Source organism: Echinococcus granulosus (assembly GCF_000524195.1).
Source record: "Echinococcus granulosus chromosome Unknown EG_S00030, whole genome shotgun sequence".
NCBI lineage: Eukaryota > Metazoa > Platyhelminthes > Cestoda > Cyclophyllidea > Taeniidae > Echinococcus > Echinococcus granulosus.
Genome location: NW_020170410.1, coordinates 705,816 through 732,088, shown reverse-complemented (window position 1 = coordinate 732,088; position 26,273 = coordinate 705,816). Strand labels below are relative to the sequence as shown.

The 26,273-nt window shown below is 38.7% G+C and overlaps 3 protein-coding genes across 3 annotated transcripts in view; 2 read left to right on the top strand and 1 right to left on the bottom strand. All coding sequences in view use genetic code 11, as the record gives it.

Moving 5' to 3' along the window:
* The window catches only part of EGR_04697 (Innexin unc-9), a gene marked incomplete at both ends in the record, with an annotated part of 5,643 nt that extends 1,283 nt beyond the window's left edge, over positions 1 to 4,360 (top strand). Inside the window, 2 exons of the mRNA XM_024493946.1 lie at positions 473 to 1,484; positions 4,276 to 4,360. Coding sequence (XP_024351699.1) covers positions 473 to 1,484; positions 4,276 to 4,360 — 1,097 coding nt within the window. The remainder of the gene's footprint in view (positions 1 to 472; positions 1,485 to 4,275) is intronic.
* A 3,299-nt stretch (positions 4,361 to 7,659) lies between these two features.
* On the top strand, positions 7,660 to 8,184 carry EGR_04696 (Innexin unc-7; the record flags this gene model as incomplete). The annotated part of the gene is made up of 1 exon (XM_024493945.1): positions 7,660 to 8,184. The coding sequence occupies one exon, from the start codon at positions 7,660 to 7,662 to the stop codon at positions 8,182 to 8,184; it is 525 nt and encodes a 174-aa protein (XP_024351698.1).
* Positions 8,185 to 14,513: 6,329 nt separating this feature from the next.
* EGR_04695 (hypothetical protein) lies at positions 14,514 to 25,006 on the bottom strand (the record flags this gene model as incomplete). The annotated part of the gene is made up of 3 exons (XM_024493944.1): positions 14,514 to 14,576; positions 21,993 to 22,168; positions 24,841 to 25,006. The coding sequence occupies 3 exons, from the start codon at positions 25,004 to 25,006 to the stop codon at positions 14,514 to 14,516; spliced, it is 405 nt and encodes a 134-aa protein (XP_024351697.1).
* Between the last annotated feature and the right edge of the window lie 1,267 nt (positions 25,007 to 26,273).

The following is a 26,273-nucleotide window of genomic DNA, read 5'->3' as shown; positions in this document are numbered from 1 at the left end:
TAGAGGCACTGTGAGGTCTGAATAATGGGTTAGGAATTCCCTCCAGTAGATTCCAATACTCACAGAGTATTGGTATAAGACTGTAAGAATGTTATGAATTTTCAGAGTCCAATGTTTTTAACGAAGGAAACAACCATAAGTTTGATTAAATTCAAGAGTGGCCATTTATCCGCCAGTCTCATTCTTTTGTTTTTTGTGTTCTGACTATTCATAAGAGAAGTACCTTTCTATGGAGACCAAAAAATACCAGTCTTCTTTTGTTGGGTAGTTGAGAGTGCAAGTAAATTTTGCAGCAACACTCACAATGCCCAATGCTTCACATAGAGTGATTTATTTAAGTGGACTTTAACTTTGACTTGGTTATGATAATTTCTAAAATGACACCATTTTGCCACAAAAATTGTTGTAATAAGTGGGTGGAAAGAATGAAATCTTGATTTAGATTGTATAAAATCGGTTTTTTTGTTTGAAGGTAAACCAATCCAATGCTGGATTCCCCAAGAGTTCACAAGAGGTTGGGAAGAGTATGCGGAAAACTACTGTTGGGTGTCGAACACCTACTTCTCACCTCTGCCGAAGCGTCTACCACAGAGTATGGCAGATCGCGATAACGCCCGCATTCTCTACTACCAATGGGCACCCATCCTCATGGCTATTCAAGCCCTCCTTTTTTACCTGCCCTGTCTAATTTGGCGTCTCTTCAACTCTCATTCCGGCTTCAACGTACGTCGTATTATGCAAATGGCGAACGACTCCAATATTCTCCTGCCCGAGCATGGCCTAAAAAATGTGCGCTTCATTGCACGTTACATGGAAGGCTGCATTTACCGTCTGCGTGACTATAAACGTATCATCTCCACCGGTGCTGGATGTGCTGCTGCCGCCTCCTCGTTCCCTTACCGTGGCATGCAGCGTTTTCCTCTAGAGACTGAATTACCCCCTCCTGGATACACGAAAAGTGAATTGGAGACCCGTAGAGGCGGTGGTGATAAACGCAGCAATGGGGAGCCAAATCTGGGGGTCTCTTTAGCACGACGGAACAAACGAACCACTGGATCCTTGTGTGGTTGTGGTCGAGGCGGTCTCGGATCATGTTGGGGATCCAGATCATCGCGAAGGCGGTCGAGAAAGCTTCCCCTAAATCCTATCATTGAAAGTAGTCCTGCAGCGGGATTAGCTTCACCTGCAGAGCGGACGGACATGACCCAAAGAGGTGGGAAATCAACACCGGGAGGGTACAGCTGTTGCGGACGAAGGAGTGGCAACTTTCTCGTAGTGCTGTACTTCTTCGTAAAGGGACTCTATCTAATCAACATTGTTGGACAGTTGATCCTGATGGAGAAGTTTATTGGAACAAACACCGCCTTCTACGGGGTGCGAGTGCTAATAGATCTGCTGCAAGGCAGTGATTGGCACACCTCTGGCAACTTTCCTCGTGTCACCTTTTGTGACTTTGAGGCGAAAAAATTGGGCAAAAATCAGTTGTAAGTTGAGGGCTCCTTATTTTACTCGCGAATTTTCGAACGGTATGCTGAAGACTAAAGCTTTCTCTACACAAATGTGGTTCAAAGCCTATTTGAAATACGGGCATTGTTTTTGATAGGAGAATACGGCTTTGGCTGATCTTTTTTGAGACTTTTTCTTCTGCCTTAACAGTTACTTAAATTGTATGGAGGAGGTTGCTACTTTTCAAATGTGGTATTATGTTGGTTTTAAATATAACCATAAGATCACTCAAACTTTCTAGAAACCTCTTAAGACCTTATTTGTTAATAATTTTATCGAATGAAAGAAATCAGAAACAGCTCGGTGCATGCTACAGTGAAAATAACTAGGAAATCAAATCGCGTTGTTATGTAAACAACTCCCATTTGTTTAACAACTTTACTTGTATCTAGATGAAAATTTTTTCAAAAACATTTGGTCCAACTTTGAAAAAGTTTAAAAATTCCTTGTTCGGCTACTTTGCAAAGTGATGGTGGTAAAAAATGTCAGTTGGCCTTAAAAAAGGGACTTGTTTTTTCTCCGTGTCTTACATTACCTCAGAGCAAAACCTTTTTTCTAATAACCAAAAGAAACCTGACCAAAAATTTTGTGATTAAATGGCACTTTATGAAGAGAAACATAAAAATGTTTAAGGATAATGCACCATGGCAGTATATCTATTTTCCGTCGGTTTAATGACGGAAGTTGTCTACTCATGCTTTTTATTCTTAACAGCCAAAAAATCTCCCTTTCTTTAGAAAATCTTTCTATTTACTTGTAAGAGTGCGATGGGGTGAGTTTGGACTAACCTTACTTTTTTTAAAAAAGGAAACAGCTTCTGGTATCTCTAAATCATTGTATTTATTTCTGTTCGTACACTCGGTTGGAATAATGCAATGTATTGTCTGTTAAGAAATTTCGCCATTTAGCTGAAAAGTAATAAAGTTGTTGGGTATCATAAATTTGAATTATATTTTCAATTTCGTAAATCACTTTCCCATTTAAGGCCTAAGTATGCTTATCACCTGAGCGTTTGGCTTCTCTACCGTTATATGGGCAGACGTAAGTACATCATGTAATTTATGTTGAAAGTCACCAACTTTATTTAAAAATATCGCGTATAATTGGCATAATTTCTTCTAACTGCGCATCTGTTGCTAGCATGAACGGACTGCATTCTGTTTAACATGCGATTTAAATCACATTATGGGCTGCATTTAGGGTTGACGATTATGACAAAAAGATTCCTTTGTCGTGGGTGTGGCAACTCAAGAAATGCCCGAAGGGGTAGAGATCATAATAATAGAAGAGAAAGTGTTTTAGCGACATGCAGAAGGGGTGGATGGCTAGTGGCATAGCCCAAAAGTTATGCTACCTATTGGAAGTACAATTGCGGAGCTCTAAGTACCCGTAAAACCAAAATAAAGTGTTAAACAAACAGAGATAGTGCTGCACAGACCTTCTTATCGTTTAAGCATTGGCTTCGCTGCTACTCTTGGTAACTTCCCGCGTCAGCTATCATAGCTTATTCGGTGCTGTAGGGAAGAAATCCAAGAAACAACCGCTCCAGTTATCGGATTCCAGTGCAGCTGAGATGATATCTGACTGCCAAATTGGTGACCCCTCTTGACAATTCCACTGGATCTGAAGTTTCATCCTGTTAGGGGCAAGAAGAAATCGTGCTTGTCATCACGCATACCCGTCAATGGTCTTTAGAATGTTGGCCTAAAAGCAGGGTCACTTAATAAAGAAGTTTTTAAAGTAATTTTGTAAGGACAAGGTTTTACCTCTGTTCAACTTGCCACTTTACTCTCACTTCAGTACTGTCCATCCATATCTCCGGCTGATTCTGTCCACCTAGTAGAGGAGTGGAGATATCGTTCGTTAACCTAATTGACACTCTTATGTAGCCACGGTAACTAACTTTTTCAGATGATTCACAGCTAGTGTCTAATTTCGTTCTTAAGAACATTCCTGCGGAGCAGTCGATTAGGGTGGATACCGAAGGCGGACATCATTTATTACCTTTCTATTAGGGGTCATCATGGATTCTCTTATCCCTATCATTTTATCCTTTTTCAGGTATTCGGCAATAGAGATCGAGGTAGTTATCAGTTAGGATGGGGTTCGAATTTTACTGCCACTAATGTGGCGCATCGAGTCGTTCATAAGACGGTAGAAGTCATAATACAAGGACAAAATATGTATTGGCGACGTGCTGAAGGGGTGGGGGGTGTCATCATAGCTCGGAGGTCAGGCCCCCTACTGGAAGTACAGTGGCCGTACGCTACAGTGGGTTCATTGGTGTGATACATTTTGAGCATCAGGGCCCTTTAGTGACCAGCGTGGGTATCCGGTGCCTTTATTAGGGTGATTTGCATGCACTAATGGCACCCGAATTTGCTTTGTCTCTAGATTTGTTCCAAGCACGTTGATCTAAACAGATCGAATGAGACGTCTTGTTACTATGAGGAAAAATAGTTGCAGTTTCATTACAGTTTTCTTGCTCACTTCCGCAACCCAAAGAATGTTTTGCTTTTTCACCACAATTTGGTATTTTTTTTTTGCCACGTCAGTTGAGCACAGTAGAACCAACAATCCCTTAGATGTTTTGAGTGTCTTTAACCGCTGCCTTAACACGCGTTGTACATTTCCTTCCTTTGCAACACAGGCGATTTTTTAGTAGGCGTCTATGCAGTAATTGAATGCTCCGCTGCATTCACTTTTTTCCTAGACCGAAGCCAACCGACTGGTTACTAAGTGCCCAAATTAATCTGCTCCTTTGGGCAGGCTAATAGAAAAGACAAGGGAGATTCATGTCACCTTCTTTCAGGACTTTCACTGGTTGGACTATAAAGTAGCCTATCCATTGTAATCCCAATATTGGTTGTAGGTAGAACACAAGTTTCTTGGCCCAATGCAGCAGAAAATAAACACTGTTTTGCATTAAAAGACTTATCATGGTGTTTTTAGTAATGCTATACCCTCCAACCAGGGATGATGTGTGTATGCTCTGCATGCCCACTTGTCCATTTAGGTTAAAATCACTCCCAACAGAGGCTATTTGCAACAAAGAAGAAACAAATTTACATAAACTCTTACTGAACTGTTTCTCTGATGGTGGATGCGGGTGGGGCATATCAGACTACTAATTAGCGCAGTCCTTTTTCTTCCTCTTCCAACACTACTGCTCATTTACATAAATAAACTCCGTTTTTCGCAAAAGACATGGCTTTTGTTTCCCTAAATTTAGTTTTTTGCACTTATTTGCATTAGAGTGCTTTATTTTAATCTAGTGATTCTATTTTAGCCACCGCAATTTCGCCTATAATTTATTTCACATACTACTGAAAAGAAATGCACTTAATCTTTACATGATAAATCTGTTTGTCAAACAACTTTTTGCTGAAGATTAAAAGATGTCTAATAAATGGAAACTGGTTTTCCGCTGACTTGTGCGGAATGTCTTACTTTTGAGGAAAATGCAATTTCTGTTTAGAGTACCGAGCAGAAAATGCAATTACCTTCAAATCCATCAAAAGCGACCTAATGCAAACAGTAGCGACACCTTCTGTGCAATCGGCTTACCTTAAACTAGCAATTTTCCATTCATCATTTTAGAAACATTCTTTAGATCAGGGCCATTTAGTACGGTAGAAAGTTGTTTGCTCCGAAAATTAACAGTGCCTCAATGCAGTGGGTGCAAATAATAAGGGCAATTTTGTAGAGTTTAAGGAGGAGTTTGGTGTTCCAAAATCTACCAAGCTTTGGGAAATTGGCATTAAGAGTGGCTCAAACGCAAGATTTCACTTGTGCTGCCATGACTTGCATAAGGCGACCTCGCTAGTTGGTCAGTGAAATTTGTGGGAGGACATACCTTTGTCAAGCGATATTCAACAATTTTGTCCTATTAATAATAAGTATACTGATTTTAGTGAAAGCGACTCGCATTTTCATTTTGAAATAGAAAGATGGAGAGGTTTTTTGCTTAGAAAGCAAATAAAAATTTCCAGAAATCTTTAAACGTTGGCACATTAATGACTTTGCCTTGGTTAGGTATTTCAGACGCATTACTAGTTAAAGGTTGTAGATTAAAGCGGAGGAAAATTTCCTCCTGGCTGGCTTATTTTTTTTGTCTTCAAAAGCTTTTTCCAATCGCTCTTCCGGATGTCTAATTACAACAGACATTTGTGGGCTGTTCTAACTGTCAGACTTGATAAATCTCATCAGAAAGTAGTCCCGCTAGGATGAATTTTTTTAAATGTTATTGAGGCAAAGATTAAAACTATTTATGGAACTTCAAATCTCCCTCCGGATGCTTATGACTTTGAAAAGGAATTGCTTTATTATTATTAGAATAACGTCTTCAAATACCTTGTAAGTTCTTAGCCTATTACCTATCGGGAAATTTGTTGCTGCTTTGAAGTTGTAAAGGTTAAATAGCGAGTCGGGAACAAAACAGCTAAACAGAATGCATATTTTGCTCTTTAAATACTTTTATGCAGACAAAAATACTAAAGACGATATTGTATAGCGCCTCAAGACTTCTATGAAGACAAAAGAAGATAGCACAATGACAGAATGTGCGTTATCGACGTACACGGGGGTTGAGGGCTACCAAAATGGCCAGGAAGCCAGGCCACCAAGTAAAAGTATAAAAGCGGCGTCTTTAGTGTCTGCTAAACCAAAACGAAGAGTTAAACGCATCGCCGAAGTGATATACAGCCCTCCCTTCCTCTTGAACGTCTTGCGGACGCTCCTCTTGATCAATGCACCCTGTCAGGCATCAAAAATTTGTCTGTGTCATAAGAAATACACGTTCCACCCAACCCTGTCATTTGGCAAACTTGACTGCAACGGAGAAGATATCTGACCGCAATTTCAATAATCCCTCTTGGTAATTCCACTAAATCTAGAGTTTTGTTCTATTTGGAAAATGTACTGAGGACAAATGGGAATGTGCAGGCTATCATTTATATTCATTGCCAAAAAGCAGAGCCATTAAATATAGAGGGGAATTAAAATTGTTTCGTGAGAGTAAGATATTACACCTATTTCCCTCTTCTACTTTGTTCTCACTTGGATTCTGCCAAGCCATACCTACCTTGATTCCACCCAGCTGGTAAAGCGGTAGAGGAGGTATCACATGTTCACATAAATGACATCTTCATACGACTACCGTAGCTAGCTTCGTAAGGAGTTTTCCAAATTGTTCACAGCTAATATCGTTTCAAGTGTTGGTAGCATTCTCTGGAACATGGGATTTGGGTAGTTGGCAGACGTCATTATAAACCCTCCTATTGGGGATCGTCACATATTCTTCCATCCTCCGCATGTGTCCTTCTGTCACGCTAAAGTTTAGCTAACAGTGATAGAAATCTGAGTAGTTGCCTATTGGAATAGGATTTGCCTAGTGCTGCCACCAACGCAGAGCCTAAAGGCTTTTCTAATGGTGAAAGAAGACATAATGCTTAGGAGGGTGCAGGAGGACTGTTGATGAGGCTACTGGCAAGGCCCAAAGGCCTTTCCTCCCAGCGAAAGTACAAAGGCGGAGCCTTAAGTGCCCTCAAAACCAAACCAAAAGTTCAACAATTAATCAAGATATTATAACTATGCTTTGTTCAAACCATGATGAATGAAGAGTATCATTATGCAAAATTCCTAAATGATTAGAACAAATAATGTGTTTTGTATGGTCATTTTATATCCATTTTTGGCCTTTGCTAGAACGAAAACCTTCCCTTCCATTCCTAATTAGAGAGGTGGACGAAAAGGACGGTTTTAAGGACCATATAAATCTGACTAAGAGATTATGAAAGGGCACATAAATGACCAAACTTTATATGCACTTATTATCTACTTGCCTAGTGAACTCAAATTAATGCCAACGAAGGAGCTTTAAATGACGTTTTTCAACTATATTTAAGAACTTTTAATGGCATTCACGTAGAAGTGTTTAGTGTGATGTTGTGTTAAATAATATTTTAAAATGTTCACTCGAGGATTTACAACAATTTTCATTTTTTAAAGCATTATGATAACTTACGTGGGTCGGGACTAACGTAAGTGCCTAAATAAAATTGTAGTTAGTAAGCATTTCAAAAGTCAATTACTACTGAACATACTTTGATTATCTTTTTAAGGTATACAATTCAATGCGTCCTTCCATTAAACATGTTTTTGGAGAAGATCTTCATTTTCCTCTGGTTCTGGCACTGCGCCCTGGGCATCATAACCTTGATCAGTTTTATCAACTGGTTCCTTCGCATGGGGTTCGCACGCTACCGGCTCAAATTCATCCGTCGTTACCTGAAAATTATGTGTGTAATGAAAGACACCGATCGAAGCGCCTCCAAGAAGTTTGTGGAGAACTTCCTACGACCAGACGGTATCTTTCTTATTCGCCTTATCTCCATGAATGTGGGTGATATTATGGCAGGCGATCTGGCCTGTGAACTCTGGCACATTTATCGACACAAACGGACACAAGATGTGGTGGTGGCAGAGGAGATGAAATATATTGAGCCAATACCTAACTACTTGGGCCATCCACAAGCTCCAGGGCTAAGGCATCACCACCCTGAAATTGGATTTATCACTGCCCCTGCTGCTCCTAGAAATGCTGGTGGTGGTGCTGGGGGTGGCGGGGGTGGAAATGGAGAGAAAGTAATGCTCAATGGAGATGACAGCATTGTCTAGGGCCCTAGCACCACATCTACTGCACCACTTTCCTTTTATCCTTGGACACGTCCCTTCCCTCTTCCATACAGATCCCTTCAACTGATAGGATTTTGTGATTTATTGTGAAGGTGTGTGGAGCAATGTACTAATCAACAAATGCATTAGCCGAATACAGACCTGCAAAAACAATCAGATTTCCCAACATGTGCAAGTTGGCCCTCGGGAGGACCATTTACTCTTCTTAATTTGAGAATGACCAGGTGTTCTCTCTCTTAACCTCTTAATGTCCATTGTGCCCTCCCCTGCATCCCCTTCCTACTCCCAAAACCCCTCTTTTTTATCCTTTGACAGTGGGATATCAGTTAAATGATATGTGCTCCTAAAGAAATGGGCTTATTTTGTTTTAATTCTAGAACAATTAGTGATGAAAATAATTGTGGGATAACTAGTAAAATGAAAACCAAATTAAATCACTTTAATAGACATACCAAGAGTGGATGAAAACAATACCCGGTTAGCAATTTGAAATCTGAAATTTCGTCCCTCTCCATGTTGCTTAAAATGAGGCTGACCATAATCCACTCTCATTGTGACAGGGTTTGTTCTGTTGTCATATTAAAACAAGGCCTATTGTGAAGGAACGGCGCTTTTGTTTTAACAAAAGCATCAATAAAACAAGAAAAATGCAATTAAAACCACTTTATATGGTGACAGCAGAAAACATACTCGTTATCTCCACCCATTGGCATTTATTTTATTGAAATGGGAGCATATAGTGCGATTTACTTGTCAGAAAAACTGAGAAGTGGGTTTAGTAACTGAGGTTAGTTCGTATTAAGGCAAAAAATTTTCCTAACCTTTAGTGTTTTTGCAGAAATCGTAAACAAGTTGTTTTTGCTGAAGAGGAAATTCTTGTTGAAAATACAGATAAGACTGACTATGATATCGTACTCTAAAGGAATCGCAAGGTTAAATTGTATTTTTGCTCAAAATATCCGCTCTCTTCTTATTCCTAGTTCCGTTTCTTACATGTAGGGTCTTGGTTTAAATAAGATTCTGGATATGGTTGAGCCTATTTCTGTCTTTACAGTCAGATTCTCCTGAGGTGGAAAGATGTTGCAATGGCAGGAAGTGTAAACAATAGCACAACAAACCAGATCTGGGGTCATTTCTTAACAATTTCTTATTCGTGGAATAAGATATTCTAGTTTTCCTATTACAGACAGTTAAAATAGCAGTATTGTGCATTTTATCGTCATGGTAACAAAGGTATCGCATTCTAATCAACGGAAAAATATCCAAATCATCTCTTTAAATAAAAAAATGAACTTGCAAAGAAGCTGCCTTGTTGTTGTTATTTATCTTTAGAACCTTCAGGAATGCGGAGTGAAAAATTTACCAAAATATCTTAAGACATACTCCTAGCAGTGCGGAGCGTTAGCGTGAGCATTCGGGATATTGTTCTTATTAGCTCAAATTAAAATGCTAATGAATTTTTACTCATTTTGGAGCTTTTTGCTGCTCTACTTTGGATATTTTGGATGAAAATCAAAGGCAATTTAATAATAAATGAAGGACTCTTTAATATTTAATCACTTGAGTGTTTATAGCAGTATTTTCGACTAACTCAATGGTGGGACTGTTAAAACTTCTCTTTCCATTTGAATGGCAATAGTGGTGAGCAACATCTGCTTAGCTAGCACATGTGGCATGTTAATGCCAACATGAATGAGATTATCAATTTAAATCGCTCAAGTAAATATCCTATCTAGTAAAAAATTTAACATCAATAAATTCTGAAGAATTCGTGAGGGTCAAAGAAATTGAGCATTTAACACCCCAACGGAATCTAAAAGAGGCTCAGCTATAGCCACTCGAGACGTCCTTGAAGACAAACGAAGACATAATGTTGGGGCGGAATATGCATTACCGATATACAGAGGGGCTGAGCGACTTCTGGCATGGCTTGGAAGCCATGCCATTGAGCGAAAGTACGACTGCGACGCCTTAGCAGGCGCGTAATCCAAGAGAAGAATTAAAGTAACTATCAAAGTATTGCATAACCTCCTATCATTTTAAGCGTATTTCTCGAAACTCCATTTGATCAACCTCCCGCGTAGGTCTTTACTACCTAATCACTGCTGCAAGGAAAAAAATTCAAAGACCCAACCTAACTAGCTATCAAATTTGCCTGCAACGGAGAGAGAGGACTGCAATGCCATTGATCCCTCATGGCAATTCAACAAGATTAGAAGTTTTGTCCTGTTGGAGATCTGCATTGGGGAAGGAGAAATGTGCTGGCCATCACCTAATCCATTGGTAATCGTACAAATTCTGACCTAAAGGCGCTGAATGAGTAAAGGACAGGTTTCATATGAATTTGTGGGATAAGTTTTCGCCTCCGCTGCTCCTCAGCACTTTGTTTTCATTCCAAAGCTGGCCAGACATCTGTCTGCGTTCCATCCAGCTAGTAGAGAGGTGGAGGAGGTATTACACGTTCACCACGTAGAAGTACCATAGGCAACTCCGTAGCAAACTATTTTAGGTGGTTCACGGCCACGGCCAGTGCCATTTCAGATAGTAATGGCATTCCTGAAAAACGCGGTACTGGGTAGTTGGCAAAGGTAAACGTCAGTCAAAGCCTTCTATTAGGCGTAGTTACAGAATCCTCCGTTCCTAGCTTATGCTCTTCCTCCGTCACATTAACATTCAGCATACTGAGATAGAAATTGGTGCAGTTGACCCAAAGGTAGCGTTTCCTTTCTTCTGTCGCCAACATAGTATTCTAAGTCTTTAGTAAAATCGAGGAAAATTATAATACTAGGGCAGAATATGTATTGCTATTGTACGAATTGGCTGGGGTCTACTGGCGTCGCCCAGATACCATGCCTTTCAGGAAAAGTACCAACGCGGAGCCTTAAGTGCCCTCAAAACCGAAAAGAAGAGTTTAACAAACAGCCAAAGCATTGCATAATTCACCATAAAATAAATTCTCTTTTAGTCAGAGTTGTCAAATTTACAAAACATTAAAATTAAAGTTACATTCATCCCAACACGGAATAATTTGTTGCATCATTAATCTTTTTATTTACAGGGGAGGATATCAGTTTTATTTTTTATCTAGCTTAAAATGTTCCTGTTTTCTCTACACGCATAGGAGAGCACTCTCCTCCTTTTAGTCCACTCACCGTAATTGCGCTCCACTTACAGTAACTGCATCGCACAAGCCCTCCTACTTTTGTGTTAAAAAATTCAGTAGAACTTACCTTACGCTACTGCCTTATGCATTGATAGGCAAAATCAAATACCGAAAACACTTTTGTAATAGGTAAGGATTCTTATGATAAAAGACGATGCTTCAGTAACAGTAGTCTTGATTGTTAATTAAATTGAAGATCATTTATGAAATTATAAGTCCATCAAGCGTCAAATAGTGGGTTTTATTATCGTTTTTATTCTAGTTAAACAAAAGCTTACATTACATTACATTAAACTTTTAACTTTTATCGGAAATAGTTAAGATTTGGTGGCAATCCAGATTCCCCATTTTCGGTGGCATGTAGCTGTAGTAATGATAGTTACTAACACCTCGGTGCTGTAAACTTACCGAATAACTTTATCTGTGATTTGAATTGGCTTTTAGCTTATTAATGTATGGCATAAGTTTTGCAGATTTAGTCTGCACACTTGAAGCATTTTTGACTTTTGAAAATGTCATGCGACATCTCGATTAATCTCTAAAAGGATAATGAGGTATACTAGTGCGGAGGAATGTTGGTTACTAGTTCAAGAAGGGCTGGCAGGCCATAGGCACAGATGAATAACCTTACCACCATGACAGTGATAAGAAACTTAAAGACGGAGGAGCTGAAGTGGTTAACTCTAAATTTAAACGAATGCAGTATTATCATAGTTGGATAGAATATGACTAAAAAGAATAAGTCTAAAGATACTCTCAGAGGTGTGGAATTTATCATGAATTTTTAAAGTGTTTAGTGTTCGGCTAACTTACTGGGGTTTCAAAAGTGATCTTTAATAATCTAATGGGAATCATCAAAAAGTCTGAAAGGCATGCAGCTCCGCTAATAGAATCACGGAGTACTTCGGCACACTGAAACAAAAGTTTCTACCTATCCTAAATTCATAAATTTTGAAGTATTATGCTTAAGACATTTTTAGCAGACAGAATTCACTCCACACCTTCTTGGAAACAATAAATAAAATCCCTTTCCACCAATAAAATCAGTTGATATTAAATGAACAAAGAGAGAATTTTCTACTAGATTGCTTGGGTTACTGCCCTTTTAAGTCGAAAAAACAACTTACATTTAGACTTACAGACAATTTAAGTTGGAATTCATAAGTTTTCTAACCTTTTACCCTAAAAGACGTCTAATAATGGCTGGAAATTTGAACCAGGTGGAAAAATATTCTTCAAGCATGACGCCTATTTCCTAGACAGACTACGCTCTTTCGGATCATTAAAGTTCTCCTCTGCTCTCCTCCTCACTGTGCTTGGACCTGCTGGTAACTGTCAACACGCACTTTCGATAATATTACCGAATTCTATTAAAAAGTTTCACTTGTTTTAATTCCCCATAATTTTCTCAAACTGCACATATTTAATGGTTTTGAGGTGACAAAAGTGTATTCTCTTTGCTTTCAAATAGACACAGAGCACCAAACATAAAGTTTACGTAAGACATTTAAGTACCTATACTGGTATCCTCACTAATGCCAGAAAAATGCCGAATGAACTTAGTATTGCTAATTTTGGTGTAGACTGTGGGTTAATTATTGTGTATTTTGGAATCAGCTTTTGTGAAATTCAAGAATTTCGGTAGTTTATACTTTGAATATATTCTCACTTATTAACCACTTGATGGTATTTTTATCATTGAGGAGTACATTCGACAGGGGGTTCTCATGTTTTAAATTCAGGGAGTAAAGATCTTCATCTGATACATTTTAATGCTACATTCAAACACTTAATCCCGCTTTTAACTAGCAATTGGAAAGCTTAGACAGGGCGGAAGACCTGTCAGTTTTGCTTAATCTTTCCGTACAGCCAGTTTTAACTTCAGAGTCGAAGTGGAAGTTTGTCATAGAAATAACTGCTATCAGTTCTCACAGAAGGCTTCGACTTCTATTCGTTTGCATGGCAGATTATACGTCCGTTCCCTACCAGGGTGAAGCATTTTTCACACTTAAGGTGGAATGGGATCTACTGCAGCCTACCGTGCAGTGCTACTGCCGGCTGGAATACTGACTCTATACAAATTTTTTATTGTTGAGAATAGGGGCACCACATTACCACAAAATCTGTGTCTGAAGCCATTTTAGGTATCAGTAGATATCTGCGCATCCGCTGTTCCACTTTATTTACCGCTAACACTGTCGCCATCCACCGTGATATGGACATAAGTGGAAGGCAATTAACACTTACTATTCTCTACATTATCCTTGCAGTAGCATCCTCCCTTGTGCATGCAGAATTTGAAGTCGCGGTTCTATTTAAATTGTCTCGCTAATTGGGATTTTTTATCGAAAATAAAAGTAAGAGAAAAATACTGCGCATAACCTACCCCGCTCGAGTAACCTTCCTTTGTTTTCCATTAATGACTTATCTAATCCACATACTATAACAAAAGCCTACTCCACTTCAAGTCACCATTGTAAAATTCCCACTAGAAAAAAAAATTACTCGCCTGTTTACTTTGGCCAACGCACGAAAGATTCCATTTTGGATACTACTATGGGGGCTTCTTTTTGTCCATTAATGTTTGATATATTAACCACAGTACTTGGCATGCTGCTAATCAAGGCAATCATTTGATTTTGCACAGCAGTATGGAGTAAATAGTTTTAGATCTAGTCACGCAAATTACTCTACCCTTTCTTGCTAGCTCGGTATTTCTATCAAATTCTCATTAGGGCACGCCCAAGGGCGTTCCAAGTAAACAAATAGATGCTTTTAGACAAACTGAATCTCTATGTGATTCAGGTGTCCATTATTTGAACATTTAGTAGCAGATGCCATATTCAATGCCCTAAATGTAGCCATCTTAATTAGGCTTTGAAGAAGAAGAAACGTGAAGAGAGAGTGAAGTGCTAATCATAACGTGAACGAAGTAATCAAATAGTTAAAAGCTCCAGCGTGATGGCGGTCTTAGTTTTTTAGCTGACAGGTGGCTGATAGGGAGACGGGATGTCATTTGAATAAGATTAATTTCGATTAACTGAATTATCAGCCAGACGCCATCATCTCTCAGCTTTGTGGCTTAATCCGTCCGGGATTTAAATGCATCCGACAACTGAGCAGAACCGCTTTGAAAGTACCTACTTCATTATGTCCCACAGGAAGGTTCATTAATGTTGCTATAAAGGTCAATCTTCTGACGCTCATCCGCCTGAATTCAGAGGAGGAGGAATCCATTTAAAGAACCGATTTTCCTCTCTTTACTTCCTTAGACCACTTTGAAAAGGTTATTATTAATTGTTTTTACAGGGATTTATTTGTATACATTTGTTTTTGCTGTTGAATTCTCGGACCAGCAATACATTGCACCAAACTAAAACTACTTCTTTAAAAATTAAAATTTTTGATTTATATGGTCAAAGAGAGTCTTCTATAGTTTAGACCCAATGTTTTTTGCGAGCCTATCACTTACATTTCATGTTTCACTTTTTTTAGGTCTCTATGTGGCTATACTGATTTTACAACAGCCATCATAGGCATTTGATATAAGAATCATTAACCCACTTACACGTCTATAAAATTACCCTTGAAGTCCATTTTAGTAGAGACCGAAGGCTACAATTCCTTTAAGAAACGAGACAAACCCCTGTGCTCACAAAAATGATTTACCGACACTTAAAGACACTGAAGTAGGTACTTAAGGGCATCGGAGCGAAATACAAAATTATGGAGATAACACAGACTCTACATAAACTACTGTCAGTACAATTTCTAGCTAGCTGTTTCCGTATTTTAAGCACCAGTTAGGTATTTGTATTGACAAGCTTATCCAACCTTGTCCGATCTGAACAATGTGCTTTTGTTAGTAGTGGAGTTCAGAGTCTCGTCATTTTCGGGGAAAGCACATGCAATTTCCATGTCAAGACTTACAAAAATGCCAAAACTTGCTCTTACGCGACCAACTTTAGAGCTGTAATAATTTAAGATGACAATTATGTTTCTTGGGGGCTTACAAGATTTGGCTGCCACTTTATGATTTTAAGCCGCCTGTTTTGTCCCACTGTTGATTTGAATGGTTAATCACCAAGAGGATAAATTGAATGTCTCAAATGGCTTGAGATACAAGTTTAATTAATGTAAATTAAAATGCTCAACATCGAGCACATCTAATTGTCAATTTTTACGAACGGCTGTTACATTAAAGCATTAAGATGGTGCGACCTGGGTGTCAATTTTGAGGATATGCCCTGGCCCCTTTTAGCGTCATCGCCTTTTAAAAGCATCAGAAAATAATAAAAAATTTCACTAATTGAATTCAAAACTGATCACCCCTATATTTTACGCATTTAGAAAAATAATATGCATTTTGACATCAGAAAACGAGTCAGTGATGTCATCAAAGACAAAAGGGGGAGGGATCAAAAGTAGTTTGAGTGTTTTTACAACCTCGAAATATTGTGTCAAAGTGATAAAGCAATCAGGTGCCTACTTCAGCCATTTAAATACAAGTACTTTTAAAGCAAAAACTATGTTGCTACATCTCAATTACATGGAGATTTGTGATTTTATTGCTGCACAGATATTTTATACATAAATCAGAACCTTCTCGTCAAATCCAGTTTAGTTCCTGAAAGCCATTCAGTGATTTTTCTTCTGCAAACTGAAAAACTGGTCTTCTTACCTTGAAGATGGAAAGTATTTTGTCTGTACATAAGTGAATTTTCTGTCAGCTTGTTGTCTGACATTGAAAAACGGAAGTCTTTTAGCTGCACTAGTTTCTAATGGCGTCACCAAGTTGATGCGAGATCCCGATCACTAGATTTCGAATATTTTTTGCTCATACTTTTAGCACTGTCTCATGTGGCCGCTTAACAATTCGTGCTTTACCTCATTTCTGTACCCTTAAACAAATTTCAAGGAAAAGAAATGTTAGTCATCGTAATTCTTGACAGAAATTACTTTTCGAAATGTATATAACCATGTTTAAAAGGAAGAAATCGGCTGAAAGCGACCAGGTTTATATCGTTTTGTCCAAAGGAAGGAGTGAATTGGTACATAAAATGAAAACATTACGCTTTTGGTCTATTAAAGCAGTGACTGTTAGGAAATAAGGAACAATGATCATTGTAGAGACGGCTCAAGTTAAAACGCTACAAGCGTCCCTTTCACTAAGGATCCCACGTCGAATTTGCTTATATCACACTATAAATTGGCATTTTGTTAAATCCTGCTTTGCTTTATGATTTGAAGCTAATGCGAAATTCAACCTAAGCAAAAATCAATTTATGATAGGATGATAATTGCCGCTAGACAGTATATTTGTCCTCCTGTGATTTGCGATTCGCTTTAAAGCCGAGATATAATCTTAACGATTTTTTCTTGGATTTTATTACTTTTCGCTCACCATATGTAGAGAAACAAAAGCAATCTTACAACTACGTAACACTTGCATAAACTCAACATGTATACCATAAACGACGTCACGATATTCCTTATTCAGTCCGTACAGGATATGCTACCGGTAAATTAGCAGTACGAGGGCTTTTTAACTTGAATCAGCAAATTTAATGCTCAAAAAGGCCAAGGAAAGAATGCTTAACAATATCATACTAGCTTTTATAAAGACACAGTTAAAAAAGTTGCTTGATTTTGTAAAACTATGGCTAACAAATCGAAGGGGAAAATGATAATTGTAAAAGGCATACAAATGGAGTCAGGTTAACTTAGCATTACAATAAATTATGATATCATACAAAACCCAGGAGCAAGACAAAAACGGTTAAATAATTGGAGTTGCTTTGGACAATTAGCATAATTTTAGCACCCACATGCCGTTTACGTTAGGCTAATGACTAACCGCAAAAAGCCAAAAATAGATTAGACAATATTTCCCTGGCAGATATAGTTCCCCAGATATTCACACACGAATAAGTAAAAAGCACTTTATGCTGAATATTTTACAGCTAGAGGGTTGTATTTGACGACGCATATGAAAGCAAGAAGTACATTCTTTTTAAATTGGTGACTGTGTATTGAATACGCTGTAGGCACCTGTCATCAATGAATGCTGAGGTGACTGAGGCTGTATATCCTGTTGCTCTGGTTCATCTCTCGGAAGAATAGCTTCATTTAACTTCATAAAATCCGTGCTTTTAATCCAATCCCGACCAATGCGTACTCCAAAAGCGATCATTAATATAATTGCAATAATGATCAACAGGATTCCAAATGGTAAGAAGAGATCCTTGTTAGTATAATCGTAAACATAATTCCGACAAATAAAAAGAAACAAAGTTCCTAGCACTAAAACTCCAAAGCCAAAGGCAAGGGCAATGTAATTGAGCTTAAATGCAGCAAAGTCATTTCGAGGATACATCCAGGTAATTTAGCATATCGGGAAATGCACAGTATTTCGCGGTATTTTCGGTTCAAGGACATAGTTTACTCGTTGGCACACTTAAACGAAAGCACTTTTGTTAAGTAATTGCAAACAATTTTTTGTGCACAGTTGATGCAAAACTAGAATTTTACTTCGATAACAAATAACATTCTTTGATTGTATGTCGTCGGTTAACTTAATTCTGCATCAAGTAAAATCTTTTCAGTTGGAATAATTAAGGCTGCATATATGCTCTTACCAGCATTAAATGCAAACAAATATATTTTTTAATGTATACATCAAATACACGTTTACATCAACACTCGAGATGACGAGTGCAGAGGTTTGATACACAATCTATGCGCTCAACTTTACAACTTTAACTGTTTAGTTATTAAGAATCCCTAGCTCTAACATATCCGGCTTCTATTTGACGCGGTTCTGCAAAAGACAAGCTACTCACTCTTTATGTAGTTACTAGGCCTAACAGATTTGCGAGTTCATGTCAGTGACCTCAACAATTCCACTGTAATCTCTCTATCAATGAACGAGACAATGAACAATAGAAGGGCCTGATGCAGCAGGACGTGTTGACGATTCTAACGAGCCATTAGAGACAGTGTTTTGTACTGTGCGATAGACCTATTTGGATCTCATATCGTCTAGGTAACTCAGTCCGACAAATCCGATCTATAGCGCCCCGGAAATTTCCTAAAGACGAACAAGGACACAATGCTCTAGCTGAATATGTGCTCAGCATGCAAAGTTACTAGGGCTACTGGCATGGCTTGGAGGCCAGCCAGCCGCCCAGAGAGGTACATTAGTCGAGACAAAAGTGATCCTTCATCAAAACCGGGAGTTAAACAGCCAACGTATTACAGATCACAAGTCAGAATCATATTTTCGTCTTTATGAATGACAAGTACGACAGCACTACACAGTTTGCATCAGATGTCATAGGTTGACACATCTGAGCCTGTTTGTTCTATACCTTCTAAAGGATCAATTTGAGACCCGAATTCGTGACAGCATGGTAAGCAACGTGTGCAATTTTACCTATGCCTCCGTGGAAAGTACAAATCACAAGTAGTTAAGATGAATGTTTTGCTTAGACACGACGTTACGAAAGGCACACAGCGAATAAGTACTAAATTAAGGTCTCAGAACGGGTTTTTTACGTAGAAGAACCGCTCTATTACAGCACTGCTTTGAAGATATGCCTAACATGGGAAATCCGCTCTTCTTCGACGCTAAACGCTAGTACAACGACAAGAAGTTAAATTAACAACACTTGCCTGTAAAAAGTTACTATCGGAAACTCAACTACTTTTAACTAAGCGGGACACAGTAAGAGGATTATTCAAACAAATTTCTGGGTATTTTGCCCTAACACCAAATCAGTCTAAATGGCATTGGTAAGTAATAACTGGCAAATCTCTTAAATGCATGCGTATCAGCAATTATTTGGCTTTATTAGCAAAACGGCGCCAAAAAAAACATTGAAATGAGGAAGATAACGAAATTTGATTCTCATATATAAAACCTGAAGTCACTAAATACTACTGTGGATGGTAACATTGAAGAGCAAATTTTAATCCCTATTCAAGGTTAGCTTAGCTCAGTAGTTTGTTAAACATTTTGCAGGTTTTTTCTTCCATCATGCGGAAGAGTTTTGGAGGAGACTTAAAATCACCGCTAACGCTAAACAATGTTCAGTAGATAGGTTGAAGGATTTCGCTTGCGCGTAATCACCTGATTTTTATTCTGTTTTACTTAATTTTGTTAATTTTATTCCTCGGAAAAAATTATGACACTTAGAAGTTCTGTCAGACAACTATGAAAGCTAAAAAGTCGTTTTGCATCTGACTTGTGTTAAAATCCACCACTAATTTAATGTAATTACATCTAATTAAAATTCGTATTAAGTGGGGTAATGACATTTTCCGAAAAGGTTATGTAGCGTCCCGAGACTTCCCTGAAGACGAAAGAAGATAATGCTCGGGCAGAATATGTATTCAGCACAGAAAAGGTGTCTGGGCTATTGGCATGGCTCAAAGGCCAGCCCACCCAGCGAGGCACAAGAAGGCTGGTCCAAAGTACAAAAGCTGCGCCTCACCAATACCGAGGGATAAACCACCATCGTATTACATGGCCTGCCTCCTCTTTTGAGCGCCGTCCCCGGCGCTCCCTCAAGTCAACATCTCGCGTCAGCCATTACAACGTAGTCGGTGCTGTAAAGAAACACCCGCGATCCGACCGTGCCAGTCACCAAATTAGCGTGCAACTCAGGATATACTTAACCTCAACGTCACTGATCCCTCTTGGCAGCTTAACTGGATCTGAAGTTTCGTCTGGTTTAGGAACTTGATTCAGGACGGGGAATTGCGCTGGCCATCATGCGTGTCGATAGATAGATGCAGGAACACTGGCCTAAAAGCAGATTTGAATAAGGGAATACAAGATTTAAAACAGATCCATGGGGGACGGTAGGGGAAATCTGTAACGAAACTTCCAGATGGTTCACGGCTAGTGTCGCTTCAGTTGTTAATAGCTTTTCTTCAGAACACGGGACTGGGATAGGTGCCGAAGGTAGAGGTCGACTTAAACCCTTCTATTAGGGGTCATCATCATTCTCCCATCCGTAGCATATGTACTTCTTCCGCTCCACTAAGGCTCATCACGCAGAAGTGGAAAATCAGGATACATGTCCTTTAAGATCGGGTTCCCTTTCCGATGCCACAAATGTAGCGTCCCGAAACTCTCTGAAGACGAAAGAAGACAAAATACTCAGCAGAATATATATTCAGCGCGGAGAAGGTGGCTGAGCTATTAGCATGGCCCGAAAGACCAGCCCACCCAGCGAGGTACAAGAGAGCCAATTCAAAGTACAAAAGTGGAGCCTCACTAATGCCGAGGGATAGACCACAATCGTATTTCATTAACTTTGATTTTGGAATAAATACACATTTTCTGCATTAGTTCTTGAGCAAGTGCAAGCGGACACGGAACCTTAATGCTTTATTTACTGATTGATGCCCGAAAAATTGTATGAACACTTATGCATCCTTGAATTTTACCGTCCTCATTTCATCACCAATTTTTGGTGCATGTTGACTGCGATTTTACATTGCTATAAGCACAACTGAATAGCCTATATTATTTTATTGAAGGAGGCGTCCACTTTTATATATTTTTTTCACCAAATCAGCTTTTTTGAGTGGCAAAAACATTGTATCAGCGATTGCGCAGATTACATCGTTCACACATACAAAATAAATTGAGGTAGCTCGATTTTATCTTAATCACCAAATCGGGCTTAAGGCGATTTTCTTTTCCAGTCTTTCTCAATGCAATTTACTTTCCAGAGTTTTGATTTTTGTGTTCATTTTAAGTTAAAGTTTAAGAAGAAAGGATCAATTTCTCTGGGCTTTAACTGAACTTCTTTTTTCCTAAAGTAAATAAAACTGGTACAAGATAATATTGCCACCTATTAAACTAGTAGTTATTGAGAGCAGAGTGAAATGATAGCTCCCTCAGACTTGTCTGAAGACAAAAGAAGTAACAATACTAGGGTAGAAAATGTTGCCGACGTAGAGAAGGACTGGCGGCTACCGGCATGGCCTACAGTCCATATTACCCACCTGAAGTGCAGAAGCGGGGCTTCAGATGGCCTGGAAACCAAGACAGAAAGTTAAACAAACTATCGGAGTGTTGCCAGCGCATCTTACGTCTTTTATCCTTGTTTGAAGACAAATAAGGTCATAATATCAGGCCAGAAACCGCATTACCGACTTATGGAAGGTGTGAGGAGATAACTGAGTTGCTCAGACCCCATGATACCCAGTGAACCCACAACCGCGGGACCTTAGGCGTCTTTGAAACCAAAAGGAAGGGTCAAACAAATTATGAAAGTATTGGAACACCTTCCTCTACTTTTGAGCATCGGCCCTTTGATCATCTGCGTAGCTGATGCTATGTGAAGAGCACTTACGAACCAAAGACGGCTGTCAGTGGATTTGCGTGCAACTGAAAAAATATCTGACAGCGGGGCTGCTGATTCCTCTTAGTAATTTCATTTAATCTGGAGTTTCTTGCAGTTTCATAACTGTATTCGCTCATTACGTATGTCCATCGCCAGTTCTAAGTACACTGGCCTATAAGCAGAGTCATTTGATAAAGGACGAGGATGAAAATAGTTTCATGGTGGTTAAGTTTCGCGCCTATTCCTCCTTGCCACGTTGTTCTCACTTCAAAGCCGTTCAGCCATATCTGCCTACGTTCTGCCCGGCCAGTAGAGAAGTGGTGGCGGTATCGTGTGTTCACGTAGTTGACATCTTCATGTAGGTACCATAGACAGCTTTGTGTAAAACTTTCCATAAGACTCACAGCCCGAGATAGAGTCGCTTTAGCTGTTAATAGTGATCCTGTAGAAAATGGAGATGGGGTAGATGCGGACAATAGACCTCCACTTTCACCCTTCTGTTAGGGATCATAGCAAATTCTTTCATCCGCAGCATTTGTTCTCCCATCGTCAAGGTAAGGTTCAGCATTGAGTAATAAATATCAAAGTAGGTGTCTCTTACGGTCGGGATTGTTCCCCACTGCCTCCAATGTAACACGTTCAGACTTCCACGAAGAAGAATGAAGTAATAATACTAGAGCGGAATGTGTATTGCCGACGTACCGAAGGGCCAAGCGGCTATTGACAATGGCCTCCGGGCTATATCACCCAGTGGGAGTACAGAGACGGATCCTTTAGTACCCCAAATTCGAATCAAAGGGCTTAAGAACAATTAAAGCATTACATTACGCCCAGTTAGTGCAATTAATAACCTTCCCAACAATATCAAGTGGTTATGCCGTTGAATGGCCAATGCGATCTAAATCACATTGCCATTTACTGTTTGATTTGAAGATGTGTTTATCACCTCTATTGCAGTTGTAAGCAGAACAGATAATTAGCTTGCCCCTTTTGCGATTTTTATCAGATCACTGGAAGGGGAATTCCGATGTCATTTAATTTGTATCATTTCGCAAGCGTCAATCAGCAATTTTTCTGGCTTTTAAGCCCTGCTGATTTAGTTATATGGAATAACGAATGCTGGTTTGATAAATGATGCTCATAGAGGGGGAAAATTGGCTTTTATAAAGAGAGTGAAAATGGGTTAGCAAAATACGTCTGCCATGTTTACGTATGGTATTTTTAAGCCAAGATGTGAATGCACATGATAACTTGGCATGAGAAACCGATCCTTTGACCAAAGAATCCATTTATGAAATGTCGGAAGTAAAGCTTCTCTTAAATAATAATAAAATCTTGAGGTCTTGTTGGAGGAGCCCCAAAAAATGCATTTCATCATCACTTACCGACTTTATATTTCCTATTATCTCTTCTGCTATTCCTTTAGTATAAGACGCCGAAAGCGAGTGAAGTAAATAACTAATAGAAGCAGACCTCTTTAGCATCATGAGCAACCCTTAACTCAATTTATAGTAAATTTTACGGTTAATTGATAACCATTTACTTAATTCCCTGTTATTACCATCCACAGGCAGAGGATGCATCTCAAGGTAACAGCAAATTAAGGGAGAATTGCGGAAATTTGGAAACTAAATTAAAGGCGGTGACATTGTTTGATGTGCAACTGAATGAAGGAGTTAAAATATGACTAGCACATCAATAAAATATTAATATGTAATTTAAATGATTTCATTCTTTGCACTTTGACATAATTCTTACATGACAGTGCAAGCGAATTTGTTTATGCTATTAAGACGTACTGTCTAATTCCAAGTAATCTTAAAATAACAAGGGTTTCTTTTTTTATCCGGAATCTTGAGATTGCGTTTAGCTTTTAAGGAGAATTTTCTATGGAAATTCCAAAAACTTTGCGCAATTCTTGCTATGTGGTATGAAATTTGGAAAATTTTTCTACAGCCCTCTATTTTGGGCTTCATTCACTATTCAGCAAACGGCTTTTGATCTTTCTAGCTCAAGATATAGAAATAATGTTTTTGGCTTCGCCAATGCACAGCCATAGACTTAGCGATTCTAGTAACAGGAAAAGCCCCAATCAACTAAAAATCCTCATGTGAAACTGGATGCAAGCATTCAATTAAATATTCAAATTGAGAACAGTTTCGTTTGCCCACTCTTTAATATTATGAACATTTTCGGTCACCTTAGAAACCGAAAATAATGTAATTCCAAGTACTCTTGAGGGCTAAAAGTGATGCTGCAATCTTGCATGAATATCCGAAATTGGCCCTACTGAATAGCCATATAGTACACCAAGGATATCCAAAGCATATTTTGCATTCGAATATTGCCGTCAATAACAATATACATGCTATTTTTGTAACTGCCTCCAACTACAAACCATGGATATTTTTGCCTATTAATCTAAAACACTTTAATTAACACTAGCAAGAGAGTTAGTCACCATTATTGCTTCTAAATGAAGCGGTAGAATTTCTTAACTTTATGTCAATATCATTTTTAGGTTATGGAAAAGGTAACAATTATTTACATAATGTAAATTCACGTAATAATCATAACTTAGTCCATCATTTACACTGACTTAGCTGCCTACATATCTCATGTATCTCATAGGTTTTACCGTATACCTTATTCAAGCTAAATAAAATCTGATGGTAAAGTTGGAAATGCACTATAAGCTTCCAATGTAAAAGAAAAAGCAATACATTGCATATACAGATTGAAGGCTTGTATAACAATGAAAAGGGGGCACTCAAGTAGTACACACCCTTAAACACTAATACTTTGCAGGTTATGCTTTTGTTTGGTTAGTATTTCGTGCATTCTAGGGAAGGGATTAAAGCATGTGCATGAAATACGAGTTTAATGAGTGCCAAACCCATCTTTTCTTCCTTATTGGGTGGTTCAAAAATGATTACTGTGCCCAGGCTTAGTCGTTTTAATTAGAGAAATTCTACAAAAAGGTAGATGCCAACCAGGCAGGGTGGATATTGTGGCTAGGGTACCTCCATCTTCGGTACACTTCACTTGTCCCTCCCCTTTCATTCAATAGATTCATTGGGGTGTGTCTTAACAGAAGTACATGCAATATATTACCTTCCTGATTCCTCATCTTGCTAAACAACCATGTGAGTTTGTATTCACAAAAGGGGACACCGTCGTTGGTGGAAAGAGACACAGGTTTAGCGGATCGATAGAAGACGGCAACACAGATGGATGAACGATGCCCATCTATGATCAGATCGAAGCGTTTATCTTTCATAGTGTCGAATCACAAGATTATTATGGATGAAATCTTTTCACAAGAGAAGAAAAATGGTATCATTTGGCTTCCTAAGACACTCAGCCCTACTGAGGGAATGTTTGAGTAAACAAAGGCATTGCCCTTCCTCTTGCATGAAATACCCAGGGAGAAGATAAGGCAAATTCGCCAGCCATAAATTAAAATGCCAGATTTGAAGTAGAGGACGTGGTTGTAAAGATGGCGGAACTTCTGCCATCAGTCAAAGTTTTTTTTAAATCGGAATTGACTACCACCGCTATATTATACCTTTGCTTATGGGGCATCCCAAATTAACGGCGTCATTTGCGTGTCGAAACAGCGTAAAAACAGTGCAATCCCTTCTCTAACCCAGCAATATTTGTTTTTCATCTAGTACTATGCCTTCTTTCGTCTCTAGGAGAGACCCGGGGGACTACAGTTGTTCTGACTCACAATTGTGGGGAAAATAGCAGGCAGATCATTGGGATCGTAGCTGAAAAAGAATTTTTGTAAATGGGATAAGTAAATTTAAGAAAAATAATGTGTGGAACTTAGATTTGTGTCTTTTGTTCAAGTTTGCACAGAAATTATGTAAGGTGAAGCATGATGAGATATATCAACGGCGCTTTCCGAGTCGCAGGTTCTTTAATCGACTAAGAACCTCCAATTATTGCATTGGCGCAACAAATCTACTCCACATACATAGATGTCAAGAATTTTTTTTGTAGAAACGGATGTAAAACTATGAAATACTCTAAAAAATATTTTAAAAATGAATATAAGCCTAAATCCATCCATACAATCCATACAATTTTATATTTAATTACAGTTGGCTTCGTTTCAGACGGCAAATTTTGCATTTCTTTGCGTACATAAAATTCGGTATAGTATGGTGCTTTATTCAATCCCAGTTTAAATACTTGCTAATCTCTTTGCTTCATTGTTGCTGAATTGATGCATTGAATCATTACTATAAAAGAAATCAGAAAGGGAACTTAAGATAACCTCTTTGGAAGGCTGATCTTGCAGTCCACGACAAAGGCAAATAGCCAGACCGCAAAGTAGAAGTTATAAAGTTATTGTAAAAATGGCGCAGTTGTAAACAAAGACTCTTACAGCCTCAGCTTCCTAAAATTACATTTTCACAGGCGCCTATTTGTAAAAAATTAGGCATCACTTATGGGACAAAACATCGGTACTAATTGCCCTGTTCCAGCGCATGCCTTTGATGAGCATCACACGTACAAAAGGTTCGGTTTTTTCCGTA